The 12,914-nt window shown below is 45.1% G+C and overlaps 1 protein-coding gene across 1 annotated transcript in view; it reads left to right on the top strand.

The window, feature by feature from the left end:
- Nucleotides 1-12,914, top strand: part of ABCA13 (ATP binding cassette subfamily A member 13) — a 141,273-nt gene that overhangs the window by 22,983 nt on the left and 105,376 nt on the right. The window contains exons 8-10 of the mRNA XM_054726600.1: nt 985-1,118; nt 1,350-1,514; nt 10,260-10,426. Coding sequence (XP_054582575.1) covers nt 985-1,118; nt 1,350-1,514; nt 10,260-10,426 — 466 coding nt within the window. The remainder of the gene's footprint in view (nt 1-984; nt 1,119-1,349; nt 1,515-10,259; nt 10,427-12,914) is intronic.

Genomic DNA, 12,914 nt, shown 5'->3' on the forward strand with positions numbered 1-12,914 from the left:
GCAGGCACTCGGCAGGTGGCTGGAGAGTCAGGATCTGAAACCACCTCGTCGCTGGTTTTCAGATGAAAATTGACAGAATTTTTTAAAATTTTTATTTATTTTTTTAAGGGGAGCAAGGTTTATGGGGAGAAGCCAGTCCTGGAAAAGGTGCGGCCGGGGTTCCAGGAGCAGCCAGAGCCCAGAGCTTCCTCTCAGCGTCACAGTTGGAGCAGTTTAGCATCCACGCTAATTAAAGCCTCAGAGGCCACGTGCGGAGGCCCCACGGCCTTAAGCCACGTGGGCGCGGGGACGCGTTCCCCGCCACAGGGGCGGACGTCCAGCCCACTGCGTGCTGGGAGAAGAGACCTTGATGTTGGAATTTACATGCTGTTTTGTTTGCAGTTGACAGAGATTTCGTGAAACCTTGGGGGGTGTTTTGGACTTAAATTTTGGGTGTGCCATTCTGGGTGGTTGGGGCAGCTTATGAGTTTTATACCTCAATTAACTCTGATAGAGGAGGAACTTCTTTCCTGTGAGGTTCAGTAATTTCTGGCAGGACAGTGTGAAGACTCCTTAGCATTTTGTGCTGTGAACATACTGTGCTTCATTCCCCCGTGCCAGATGCTAGCTGGGTTTCCACATTTAACAGTAAAACCAACGCAGAGGCATTGCTGTACATTCTTGTTCTTCATGGACATGGCAGCTCCTGGAGGTAGATGTTTAGAAGTGAAGTTATCGGGTCCTGTGATGGAATTTCACAAAGTTCTCGAGCTACGTTGTCAGATGGCCCTGAGAGATCTGCAGCCATTCCCGCCGGGAGCGGCGCCCCTCCCCGCGCTGCAGCACCAGGGCCACTTCCGTTTGCTTCTCCTACGGGATCGTCCCAAGGGCATTCGGTCGCCCTTTGCTTTCCCTTTGAAAGGGAAGGTGCTGTTCTCTGAACTGCTGCAGACACGCCACCTGCCAGGGCTGAGAGATTGACCTGTCACCCCGGCTGTCTCGCAGAGTCGGGGCGCAGCCTGTCCCTGCGCAGCCTGCTGCGGGCCCCGCAGGAGGTCCGGGCGGACCTGCAGTCCCGATTTGGATTTGATGACCTTCATGCGGAACAAATCCTGAATTACTCAGCTGACCTGAAAGAGGTACGCACGCTTCCTGCTTCTCTCGCACTCGGGTTTCTCCTTGAGAGACCGGGAATCGCTTGGGCAGGCTGGGCGGCGCAAGGACATTTTAAGCGACACTTATCAACCTGTTACTTCCTCGTTAAGCCAATGCCAGCCTTTCCTTTAGCGAGACCGCGGTGATATTTTTAGAAGAGAAACATTCTGGAAAAAGAAAGCTTGACTGCTAAGTATTATTCATGTCGTTGCCAGATTCCCACAGACAGCTCATTGGAGCGGATGGTGTGCTCAGCCTTGTCCCGAGCCTCCGAGGACGAAGCTGACGGAGAGGGTCACCCTGGAGACTGTCACGCCCGCTGGTCCGCAGCCAAAACCTACCTGGTCCACGCGGTCAGCCGGCTGCAGGTCTACAAACAGGTGCTGTGCCCATCCGAGCGCCCCCGGGTGCCTGCGCGGGTTCAAGCGCGTCACCTCCATCCCCCTCCTCCCACGTCCTCCTCTGGTTGATGTGTGACTTTGTTGCGGTGGGAACGCTTCACAGAGCGCTCCCCCCTGCGCGAAGGGTCAAGTGCCCAGAGCAGCAGTGACTGCGGGCGCAGCGCTGGGCAGCAGGTCTAGCTGTTCACCCTGGCCATTCCCATCCCCACCTCTCAGTGCCCCCTGTGTCCTTCCAGGAAAGGCCCTGGGCCCTACGTCCTGGCCACGTGTGCCCTCCTCCCCGTGCCCACGGCCTGGGCCCGCTGCCCCTCAGCACAGATGCCCCCGGGAAGTCTGTCTTGGACTTCATGCAGCTGCAAGAACCATGGTCTGTTTTTGTCATCACAGCCCCCACCACACGCTTTCCTCCAAGGACACACATCTTTAACTTTTCTTCCGAATACGTGTCATGAATAAAGGTCAAAACCTCCAATAGTAGACCCGACATTTTTTTTTTTTTTTTATTTTTTATTTTTTAAAATATATTTTATTGATTTTTACAGGGAGGAAGGGAGAGGGATAGAGAGCTAGAAACATCGATGAGGGAGAAACATCGACCAGCTGCCTCCTGCACATCCCCTACTGGGGATGTGCCCGCAACCAAGGTACATGCCCTTGACCGGAATCGAACCTGGGACCTTCCAGTCCGCAGGCCGACGCTCTATCCACTGAGCCAAACCGGCCTTGGCTAGACCCGACATTTTAAAGCTGCAGGTGGAATTGTCCACTTGTGGCACTAAGTTTGTCCGGCAGTAAAACGATCAGGGACAGAGCCACCTGCCCAGCATCAGCATGGTCAGGCCGACGCCTTGCTCAGTGCATTATCCGGGTACCTGACTGCTGGGTAGTCAGGGTTACCTCGCACACAGATCCTTGTCACGTGCTCCCTGCCTTCCGTGATTGCACGTGAACGATCTGTTTTGATGCCGTGTGGAGCCACGGCACTGATTGCCTTTGGCTTTATCCCGAGGCCTGTGACGTCCAGAGCATTTGTGACTGGGTGTAATTATGACCTCATTTTAAAGACAGGACTGTATTTATACTGTCTCCAACATGTCAGCTTAGCGTGGGGGCATATTTCACTTGTTTATTTATTTATTTATTTATTTATTTTTTTTTAAATATTTTTATTGAGGTATTATATGTGTACATATCTTACTATTACCCCCCACCCCACACCCACACATGCCCTCCCCCCCCCAGAGTTTTGCGTCCATTGTTTATGCTTATATGTATGCATACAAGTCCGTCGTTTGATTTCATAACTCCCCCACCTTTCCCAAACTTTCCCCCTGTACTTTGAAAGTCTGTTTGATGCTTTACTGTCTCTGTATCTATCTTTTTGTTCACCACTTTATAATGTTCTTTACTATCCCTAAATGAGTGAGATCATGTGGTATTTTTCTTTCATTGACTGGCTTATTTCACTTAGCATAATGTTCTCCAATTCCATCCAGGTTGCTGCAAATGATGAGAATTCCTTCTTTTTTATGGCAGCATAGTATTCCACTGTGTAGATGTACCACAGTTTTCCGATCCAGTCATCTGCTGATGGGCACCTAGGCTGTTTCCAAATCTTAGCTATTGTAAATTGTGCTGCTATGAACATAGTGGTGCATATATCCTTTCTGATTGGTGTTTCTAGTTTCTTCGGATATATTCCCAGGAGTGGGATTACTGGGTCAAATGGGAGTTCCATTTTCAGTTTTTTGAGGAAACTCCATACTGTTCTCCACAGTGGCTGCACCAGTCTGCATTCCCACCAGCAGTGCACGAGGGTTCCTTTTTCTCCGCATCCTCGCCAACACTTGTTGTTTGTTGATTTGTTGATGATAGCCATTCTGACAGGTGTGAGATGGTACCTCATTGTTGTTTTGATTTGCATCTCTCGGATAATAAGTGACTTTGAACATATTTTCATGTGTCTCTTGGCCTTCCTTCTGTCTTCTTTTGAAAATATTCTGTTTAGGTCTGTTGCCCATTTTTTTATTGGATCATTTATCTTCCTCTTATTAAGTTGCATAAGCTGCCTGTAGATGTTGGAGATTAAACCTTTATCAGTGATAGCATTTGCAAATATGTTTTCCCATGCGGTGGGCTTTCTTGTTGTTTTGTTGATGGTTTCTTTTGCTGTAAAAAAGCTTTTTATTTTGATGTAGTCCCATTTGTTAATTTTCTCTTTAGCTTCCATTGCCCTAGGGGCAGTGTCAGTGAAGAAGTTCTTTTGGCATATGTCTGAGATTTTGTTGCCTGTGGAGTCCTCTAGTATTTTTATGGTTTCCCGTCTTATGTTTAAGTCCTGTATCCATTTTGAGTTTATTTTTGTGTATGGTGTAAGTTGGTGATCTAGTTTCATTTTTTTGCATGTATCTGTCCAGTTTACCCAACACCATTTATTGAAGAGACTGTCTTGACTCCATTGTATGTTCATGCCTCCTTTGTCAAATATTAATTGAGCATAGTGGTTTGGGTCGATATCTGGGTTCTCTATTCTGTTCCATTGATCAATATGTCTGTTCTTGTGCCAGTACCAGGCTGTTTTGAGAACAGTGGCTTTGTAATACAGCTTGAAATCTGGTATTGAGATCCCACCTACTTTATTCTTCTTTCTGAGGATTGCTGAGGCTAGTCGGGGTCTTTTTTTATTCCAGATGAATTTTTGGAGAGTTCTTTCTAGGTCTGTGAAATATGCTGTTGGTATTTTGATGGGGAGTGCATTGAATCTGTAGATTGCTTTGGGTAGTATGGACATTTTAATGATGTTGATTCTACCAATCCAGGAACATGGTATATTCTTCCATCTGTTTACGTCTTCCTCTATCTCTTTTTTCAGTGTCCTGTAGTTTTCTGCGTATAGGTCTTTTACCTCCTTAGTTAAGTTTATTCCTAGGTATCTTAATTTTTTTGGTGCGATGGTAAATGGGATTGCTTTTTTAGTCTCTCTTTCTGTAAGTTCATTATTGGTGTATAGAAAAGCCATAGATTTCCTGGCGTTAATTTTATATCCCGCTACATTGCCGAATTCATTTATTAAGTCTATTAGTTTTTTGATGGAATCTTTTGGGTTTTTTATGTACAATATCATGTCATCTGCAAATAAGGACAGCTTCACTTCTTCTTTTCCAATTTGGATGCCTCTTATTTCTTCTTCTTGCCTAATTGCGATAGCTAATACTTCCAGTACTATGTCAAACAGGAGTGGTGAGAGTGGGCATCCCTGTCTTGTTCCTGTTCTTAGGGGAAATGGTTTTAGTTTTTGCCCATTGAGTATGATGTTTGCTGTGGGTTTATCATAAATAGCTTTTATTATGTTGAGGTACGAGCCTTCTATTCCCACCTTGTTGAGAGTTTTTATCAAGAAAGGGTGTTGGATTTTGTCAAATGCTTTTTCTGCATCTATTGATATGACTATGTGATTTTTATCTCTCAATTTGTTTATGTGATGTATCACGTTTATTGATTTGCGGATATTGTACCATCCTTGCATTCCTGGAATAAATCCTACTTGGTCATGGTGTATGATCTTTCTGATGTATTGCTGGAGCCGATTTGCTAGAATTTTGTTGAGGATTTTGGCATCAATGTTCATGAGGGATATTGGCCTGTAATTCTCTTTCATTGAGTTGTCTTTATCTGGTTTTGGTATTAGGGTGATGCTGGCTTCATAGAAGGAGCCTGGAAGTGTTCCTTCCTCTTGAATTTTTTGGAATAGTCTGAGGAGGATAGGTTTTAGTTCTTCCTTGAAAGTTTGATAAAACTCTCCTGTGAAGCCATCTGGCCCCGGGCTTTTGTTTGCTGGAAGCTTTTTGATGACTGCTTCAATTTCTTCCATAGTTACTGGCATGTTGAGCTGTTTAGAATCTTCCTGATTAAGTTTTGGAAGGTTGTATTTTTCTAGGAATATGTCGATTTCCTCTAGGTTGTCCAGTTTGTTGGAATAGAGTTGTTCGTAGTATTTTGTAACAATCCTTTGTATCTCAGCGGGATCTGTTGTTATTTCACCTCTTTCATTTCTGATTTTGTTTATTTGGGTCCTCTCTCTTTGCTTCTTGGTGAGCCTGGCTAGAGGTCCATCAATCTTGTTTATCCTTTCAAAGAACCAGCTCTTGGTTTTGTTGATCTTTTGTATTGTTTCTTTGGTCTCTATGTCGTTTATCTCCGCTCTGATCTTTATTATTTCTTTCCTTCTGCTTACACTAGGCTTATCTTGTTGCTCTCTCTCTAACTCTTTGAGTTGTTGGGTTAGGTAATTTATTACCATTGTTTCTTGTTTTTTGAAGTAGGCTTGTAGAGCTATGAACTTCCCTCTCAGGACTGCTTTCATTGTGTCCCATAGATTTTGGATTGTTGTGTTTTCATTGTCGTTTGTTGCCATGATGTTTTTTATTTCTTCCTTGATGTCTTTGGTAACCCAGTCATGGTTTAATAACATGCTGTTTAGTCTCCAAGTATTTGATTTCTTTGGGTTGTTTTTATTGTAGTTGATTTCCAGTTTTATGCCACTGTGATCTGAGAAGATACTTGATATGATTTCTATCTTCTTGAATTTGTAGCGACTTTGCCTATGACCTAACATATGGTCTATCTTTGAAAATGACCCATGTGCACTTGAGAAGAATGTATATTCTGTGGCTTTGGGGTGAAATGTTCTGAAGATGTCGATTAATTCCATCTGTTCTAGTGAGTCATTTAGGTTTGATGTTTCTTTGCTGATTTTTTGTTTAGAGGATTTGTCCAATGGTGATAGTGGGGTATTGAAGTCTCCTACTATGATTGTATTACTGTCAATCTCTCCTTTGATATCTTCCAGGAGTTTTTTAATGTATCTTGGTGCTCCTGTATTGGGTGCATATATGTTTACCAGAGTTATTTCTTCTTGTTGGATTTCTCCCTTTAGTATTATGAAGTGGCCTTCATTATCTCTTGTTATGTCCTTCACTTTGAGATCTAATTTGTCAGATATAAGTATTGCAACCCCAGCTTTTTTTTCATTTCCATTTGCCTGGAAAACCTTTTTCCATCCCTTTACTCTCAGTCTGTATGCATCCTTTTTTTTGAGGTGGGTTTCCTGTAGACAGCAGATATCTGGGTTTTGTTTTCTTATCCAGTCTGTTACCCTGTGTCTTTTGATTGGGGCATTCAATCCATTTACATTTAAAGTTATTATTGATAGGTACTTATTTGACGCCATTTTTATTCTATACCCCTGTGTACCTTCTTTGCTTCCTATTTCTTTCTTTTTTTTTTTACAGCAGACCCTTTAGCATTTCTTTCATTGCTGGTTTGGTGGTGATAAACTCCCTTAGTCCTTTTTTGTCTGTGAAGCTCCTGATTTCACCTTCAATTTTGATTGATAGCCTTGCTGGGTACAGTATTCTTGGATTTAGACCCTTCCTTTGCATGACTTGGTATATTTCATTCCATTCCCTTCTGGCCTGATGAGTTTCTGTTGAGAAATCAGTTGCTAGTCTGATGGGGGTTCCTTTGTATGTAACTGTCTGTCTCTCTCTGGCCGCTTGTAAGATTCTTACTTTGTCGTTGGTGTTTGCCAACTTAACTATAATGTGCCTTGGCGTCGGTCTTTTGGGGTTCATTTTGCTTGGAACTCTGTGAGCTTCTTGGATTTGTGTGGGTTTTTTCTTCCCTATATCAGGGAAGTTTTCTGTTATTATTTCTTCAAACAGGTTTTCTATTCCTTGCTCAGTTTCCTTTCCTTCTGGCACCCCTATTATCCTGATGTTGTTTTGTTTTGTATTGTCCCGAAGTTCCCTTACGCTCTCCTCAATCTTTCTAATTTTTGTTTCTAGAAGCTGTTGTAATTGGGTATTTTTTTCCATCTTGTCTTCTAGCTCACTTATGCGGTCCTCTGCTTCATCTAGTCTACTCTTGATGCTTTCTATTGAGTTCTTTACAGCAGCGATGTCATTTTTCATTTCTTCTTGGTTCTTCTTCATTTCTTCTTGGTTCTTACTCATATTGTCGAATTTGTCTTCCATCCTTTTCAGCCACCCTATGACCATTTCTCTGAATTCTTTCTCTGATAGGTTGTTTGCCTCTAAATCGTTTACTTCCTTTTCTGGTGATGCCTGTTTCTCTTTCCTGTGGGGGCTGTTTCTTTGTCTCCCCATGGTCTCTCTTCTCCGGATGTCTGGTTATATAGATTTCTCTCTCTGGCGTTGATTTAAAGGTATAAAATACAACACAACCAGGCACAACAGACAAGGCACTGAACAGAATTGTATTCACGATATTAATAACCTCCAATAAAGGTAACCACCAGAGAAAGACAAATTAGGGAATAGGAGTGGAAGAGGGAGAGTAAAAAGAAAGAACAACAACAACAAAAAAAACAAAACAAAACAAAAAAAACAACGAGTGTGAATCTGAACTTGGGAAAAGAGCAGAAAGAAAGAAAAGAAAAAGAAATAACAGAAAAGAAAAAAAAAAGAAAAAAAAAGTAAGAGAGACAAGAATGATACTAAGAGAGAAAAGGGGAACAAACTATATATATGGGGAGTAAACTCCACTAGAACAACCACTATTCCCAGCAAATTCCAGCAACACGAGCCTGGAGATTAATACAAACTGCAACAGCAGATAATATCAAGTGAGGCAAGGGAAAACAAAAGTAAAAAACAAACAAAAACAAAGCAAACAAAAGAACCAACCAAACCAACAAAAAGAATAATCAAAACTATCTCATAAAAAAGCCTAAAAATTCAATCTAATCAACATTCAAGCAAACAACAACAAAAGGCCCGAGAGAAAAATAATTTTTTTAAGGTAGCGTAGAGAGAGGTTTGTATGGATTTGGAGCAGGGGGTTGGGAATTAGATATATAAGTAGGGTGAAGTTTTAGCAGGGAGTAAACTGAAAAAGTAGGGAAAATCTAAAGCCAGAAAGGGTTAAGATAAACTGGGGACCAAAATGGGAAAGGTTAGGAGGAGAGTGATGGCATAATGTTAGCTTTGAGATAGGGTAAAGCGATTGTAAGGGAAAGATGCAAATCGAATGTAGGACACTAATCCAAAAAAAAAAGAAAGAGAAAATCAAATGACATTAAAAAAAAAAAAAAAAAAAAAAGTAAAATAATAGTAATAATAGTGTTGATTGAAAATAAAAATGTAATAATTAAAAAGGTGAAAATCGAGTGAGGAAAAAGAAAAAAAAATTAGTTTCTTAAGTAAAAGATGCAAAAAATGAAAATAAAAAAATATTAGAATAAAAAATTTTAAAAATTGAAAAAAGAATTGAAAATTAAAAAATAGGAAGACTAAAATGTGCAGTAGCGGCTGTCATTCACTTCCTCTATTATTCTGTTTGGTACGCCTTTTTCCCAGTCTGGGCGGTATTTCAGTTCAGCTTCATTCCAGGGCTCCTCAGTGTTGGAAGCCAGTCCTGCTTTTTAAGCCAGCCGTGTCTTAATTTCTCGTATTTATTTTTAATTACACCAGAGACAATTAGCGTTTCAGCCCCTGGGTGGCAGTGTTTCTGAATTGACTTCCGGGCCTCTCTAGCTCTTTTTTCTTTTTTTTTTTTTTTCCCCTCTATGGCACTCACTACCGGTTTGTGGAGGTATGCGCCTCAGAGCTGCCTCTCTGATGGTCACACGCAGCTCTGGCCCCAGGTTCCGAAAAAACACCTTCCCCCTGCAGTCTTTCAGGGTTTCCACCTGGGTTTACCTCTGTATTGGGCTTAGCAATCAGAGTCGGAAAGAGCCCAGGTGTGCGGACCGTGGGTCTGTGCCCCAGACTAAGGAGCCTGCACTCCTTTGAAAATTATTAGTCTGACCCTCCTCGTCAGATTAAAATGAGTTGCTTTCAAGAGGTCACTTCTGTTAGCAGCTCAGAAGACCCCCCTCCTCATTCACGGATCAGGGCAGTTCCAACTGCCGCCGATTTTTCTAGGCACAGACCTCCCGGCTCCTGCCGGTCCTGCGGCTGCCGCGCTTCCCTCACCCAGCGCTTCCCTCACCCACCGCGGGGATTAGAAACCGCCCCTCATTTCAGGCGAAATCTGACCTTTCCGTGGTGCAGTGAAGAGTTTCTTTGAATCCAAATGTTTGCGCTGATAGGGGACCGGTGGTCGGGTGCTCCCAGCAGTTCAGTGTTTGCAGTTGTCGCGGAAAGTCAGGTTTCCAAGAAAATCCTCCTTTCCTTGCAAGATGGCGAGGCGCCCGGCGAGCCCGCAGCTCCAGGAGGGGACCCAGCCCCTGTGGGTGCTGCGCGGTCGGAGGAACACTGCCCAGCACTCCCCCGCCTTCTCCTGGAGTTTAGCTGTCCCTTGGCTTGCCCACATACACTCCCTCTGCGAGCCTCTGCTGCTCCGACTCTCCGCCCCAGGAACAGACTCCAAACCCGACTCTATTCCGTCGCCATTTTCTTTTTTCTCTCCATATTTCACTTGTTTAGAAAGGTACCTACTGCTTTCTCTGCTGGGAATGGGAGTAGGGGGAGGAAAGAGAGAAATGGGGCCTGATGAAAAAGTTATACCCATCCATGGTTGCAATTCGTAGTCTTTAATTTCTGAGAAATTCAGCCACAATGCAATTGTTACCCAGCTTTGCAGTCTCCCAACCTTGTAAAAACGGGCTGTGTTTCATCTAGCTGGTCTGTTGATGTTTCTTGACCAGATGCTGTATCTCTGTTACTGTTGTTGTAATAGCCCCCGTTTCTGACTGTGCAGGTGCTCCATCGGTGGCGGGCAGGCGGCCGGCTGCAGCAGGTGCTCAGGAGCCCGCTGGAGGGAGGCAGCGCCCTGCAAGAGGCGGCGGAGGCTTTGCAGGCGGGACTGCTCCTGCTGATGGGCAGCGCGACAACAGAGGGCCCCGGCAGCCACGCTCCTCCAGAGGCGTAAGGCACACTCCCGTCTCAGGGCTTCTTAGCCCAGAGCAACTGAGGGTTAAAGAGTGAAGCTGTTAGAAACGAATTCTTAAAACTGCTGGATCCTGAATTCCAGTCTCTAGTGAGCATGTGCAAGGAGGCCACCCGATGGGGAGGGTGTTTGAGAAGGGCCAGCATTTGGATTTTAGATTTTACGTCGCTGACATCTGTTTAGAGACGAACAATAACATGTGTTTCCTACTTAATGAATTTCTCCTCTTAGCTTTATTATTCCCTTCTACTAAATTTAGTTTGATCTTTTTCCAGCTTCTTGATGTTCAGGTTTTCTTTCTTTGTAACAGATGCTCTAAGGCCATCCCCTCTCCTCACAGAGCTCAGGTACATTCCACACAGTTGGATGAGCAGGGCTCTGTCATCAGTTTCTAATATTTCCCATTTAAAATCTTCTCATATTTATTGTGATTTCCTCTCTGACTCATAGCTATTTAGAAGCAGATCGCTTAATTTCTATGGACGTGTGGGAGCTTTTCAAATTACTTTTAAAGATTGATTTCTAGCTTCATTTTAGTGAGAGGACATACTCTGAATGTTTTTGTCTTTGGATTTGGCGAGATGAACTTTATGCTCACATGATCGATTTTGGTAAATATATGTGCTCTTCCAAAGAACGTGACTTCTGTCGTCGGGTGCAGGGGTTTATGAATATTAATTAGGTCAAGTATGTTCCTTGTGCAGTCCAAGTCGCCCCAGCTTACCTGTTTCCATCTGTCTGTCTTTCACGGCTCGATGGCCAGTGGCCCTTCATCTTGGCCAGAGGGGAAGTCGAGTCAGAGGATTCCGGGTCCTCTTTTGTTAGGTTTCCACCAGAATCCAGAAACCACTGTGGCCTTTACCAGACCTGACGTTCCGCCCTCCTGAAGTCACCGTGCGAAGCGCTTTGTCCTGGTGGGGTGTGAGGGACGCGGTGGGACAGAGCAGGGCTCACAGACTGGGAGTGGAGCAAACCTCTCGGTGAGGTTTGCTGACAGTAGGAAGGTCTGGACCTGCCGCAGAAACGCGGCCTCGCCTGTGTGCGGGGCCCAGGTTTCTGTAGATGAATGAGTTCTACAGGAGGTTCGGGGCACACCTGCAGCACCTCAAGGCCTGGACTCGTCAATCCCAGGAGGAGGAGGAGGAGGAGGAGGAGGAGGAGGAGGGGAAGGAGAATCAGTGCCTTGCCTTTCTCTCCTGAAAGTCTCAAATGTTCAATAGCCCCAGAGAGACAGCAACAGCGGCGTCTATGCTCCCGGGCACGTTCAGGGTTGTGCTTGTGCTGTAGCAGCCGGCACGGTCCCTTCGTGAGGGAGGCCAGATGGTGGGTGGGTAAATGCGTCGGTAAGAGGGACAGGAAGCACACCAGTGTAAGAGCGGAGCTGGAATGAGAACACGGGGGCCACGTGCCGTCCGTTCCTGCCCGCTAATCACAGCGTGAACCTGCCAGTTAGAAAACCTTTCTGAAATGTTTCTTTTCCCACGGGATGGAAATGACGATGTACCTCAGAAGGCCGTGGAGGAATGACTAGGATTGGGGCCGCGGATGTGCTGCACAGATTGCGAAGGGACACAAAAACCGTGGGGCCACATTCCTACTCATGGCCCTGGCTCTGTCCCACGTGCTGCTCATGCACAGTCACCCCTCCCCACCGGTGACCGCACAGACCCTAGCGCTGTCGGCACGGGTGACGGGCCCAGTGCGTGTGCAGGCGTTGCTCTGAGGGCCGGCAGATCAAGGTGTGGGTCCCTAACTGTGGAGCTTCTTTGTTCCAATGGGAATGTTTTCCGTGTTCCATGGGCCAGAGTAGCCACTCTCTGTCCTGCAAACACCAGGCTAGATTGAGCCTGTGTTTTCTCTGCTCCGGGACCCCAGGTGTTAGAGAGCAAAACAGCTCCTGTGTTTGATCGTCCTGTGTCTCCTGTGCCCGAGTCACAGCGGAATGGACTGACAGAAGCTGAGAAAGGCTCACCCTTTGAGGCATTAATAGCCAAATCTCTTACTTACAGTTCTGAAATCTTAGAAAGCCGAAACGCATTCCATAGACACTTGTGTGTTAACGTGTCTGTTGATCCTCCACACATGGTCTGAGTCCATGCCTAGGTTTCTCAGTGGACAGACTGGACAGACGCGTCAATGGGTTGAGAAGGGGCTGCCCCAGGCCCCGTGGGTGAAGGGGGCGTGGTCACATATCTGATAGGTGCACCACGTTTTCTTCCTAATGTCTGAGACACGTGGGGCCCCAGGGCTTTCAAAAGTGGGCTGTAGCTCCTGAGTCAGGGCTTCTGTTAACAAGTGTGGGCCTGTCCTGACTCCTCAGTTGCTACTGTGGCAGAACTCTTTTATTTTAAAAGTGTGCATTTTAAAAATAAACATGTAGAGGGAAAGTACACCATGAGGTTGTCATGGTGGGAGACAGCATTTAAGGAATTGCTCTCCAGAGCAGGGATCCAACATGGCTCCTCA

Source organism: Eptesicus fuscus, chromosome 14 (genome assembly GCF_027574615.1).
Source record: "Eptesicus fuscus isolate TK198812 chromosome 14, DD_ASM_mEF_20220401, whole genome shotgun sequence".
NCBI lineage: Eukaryota > Metazoa > Chordata > Mammalia > Chiroptera > Vespertilionidae > Eptesicus > Eptesicus fuscus.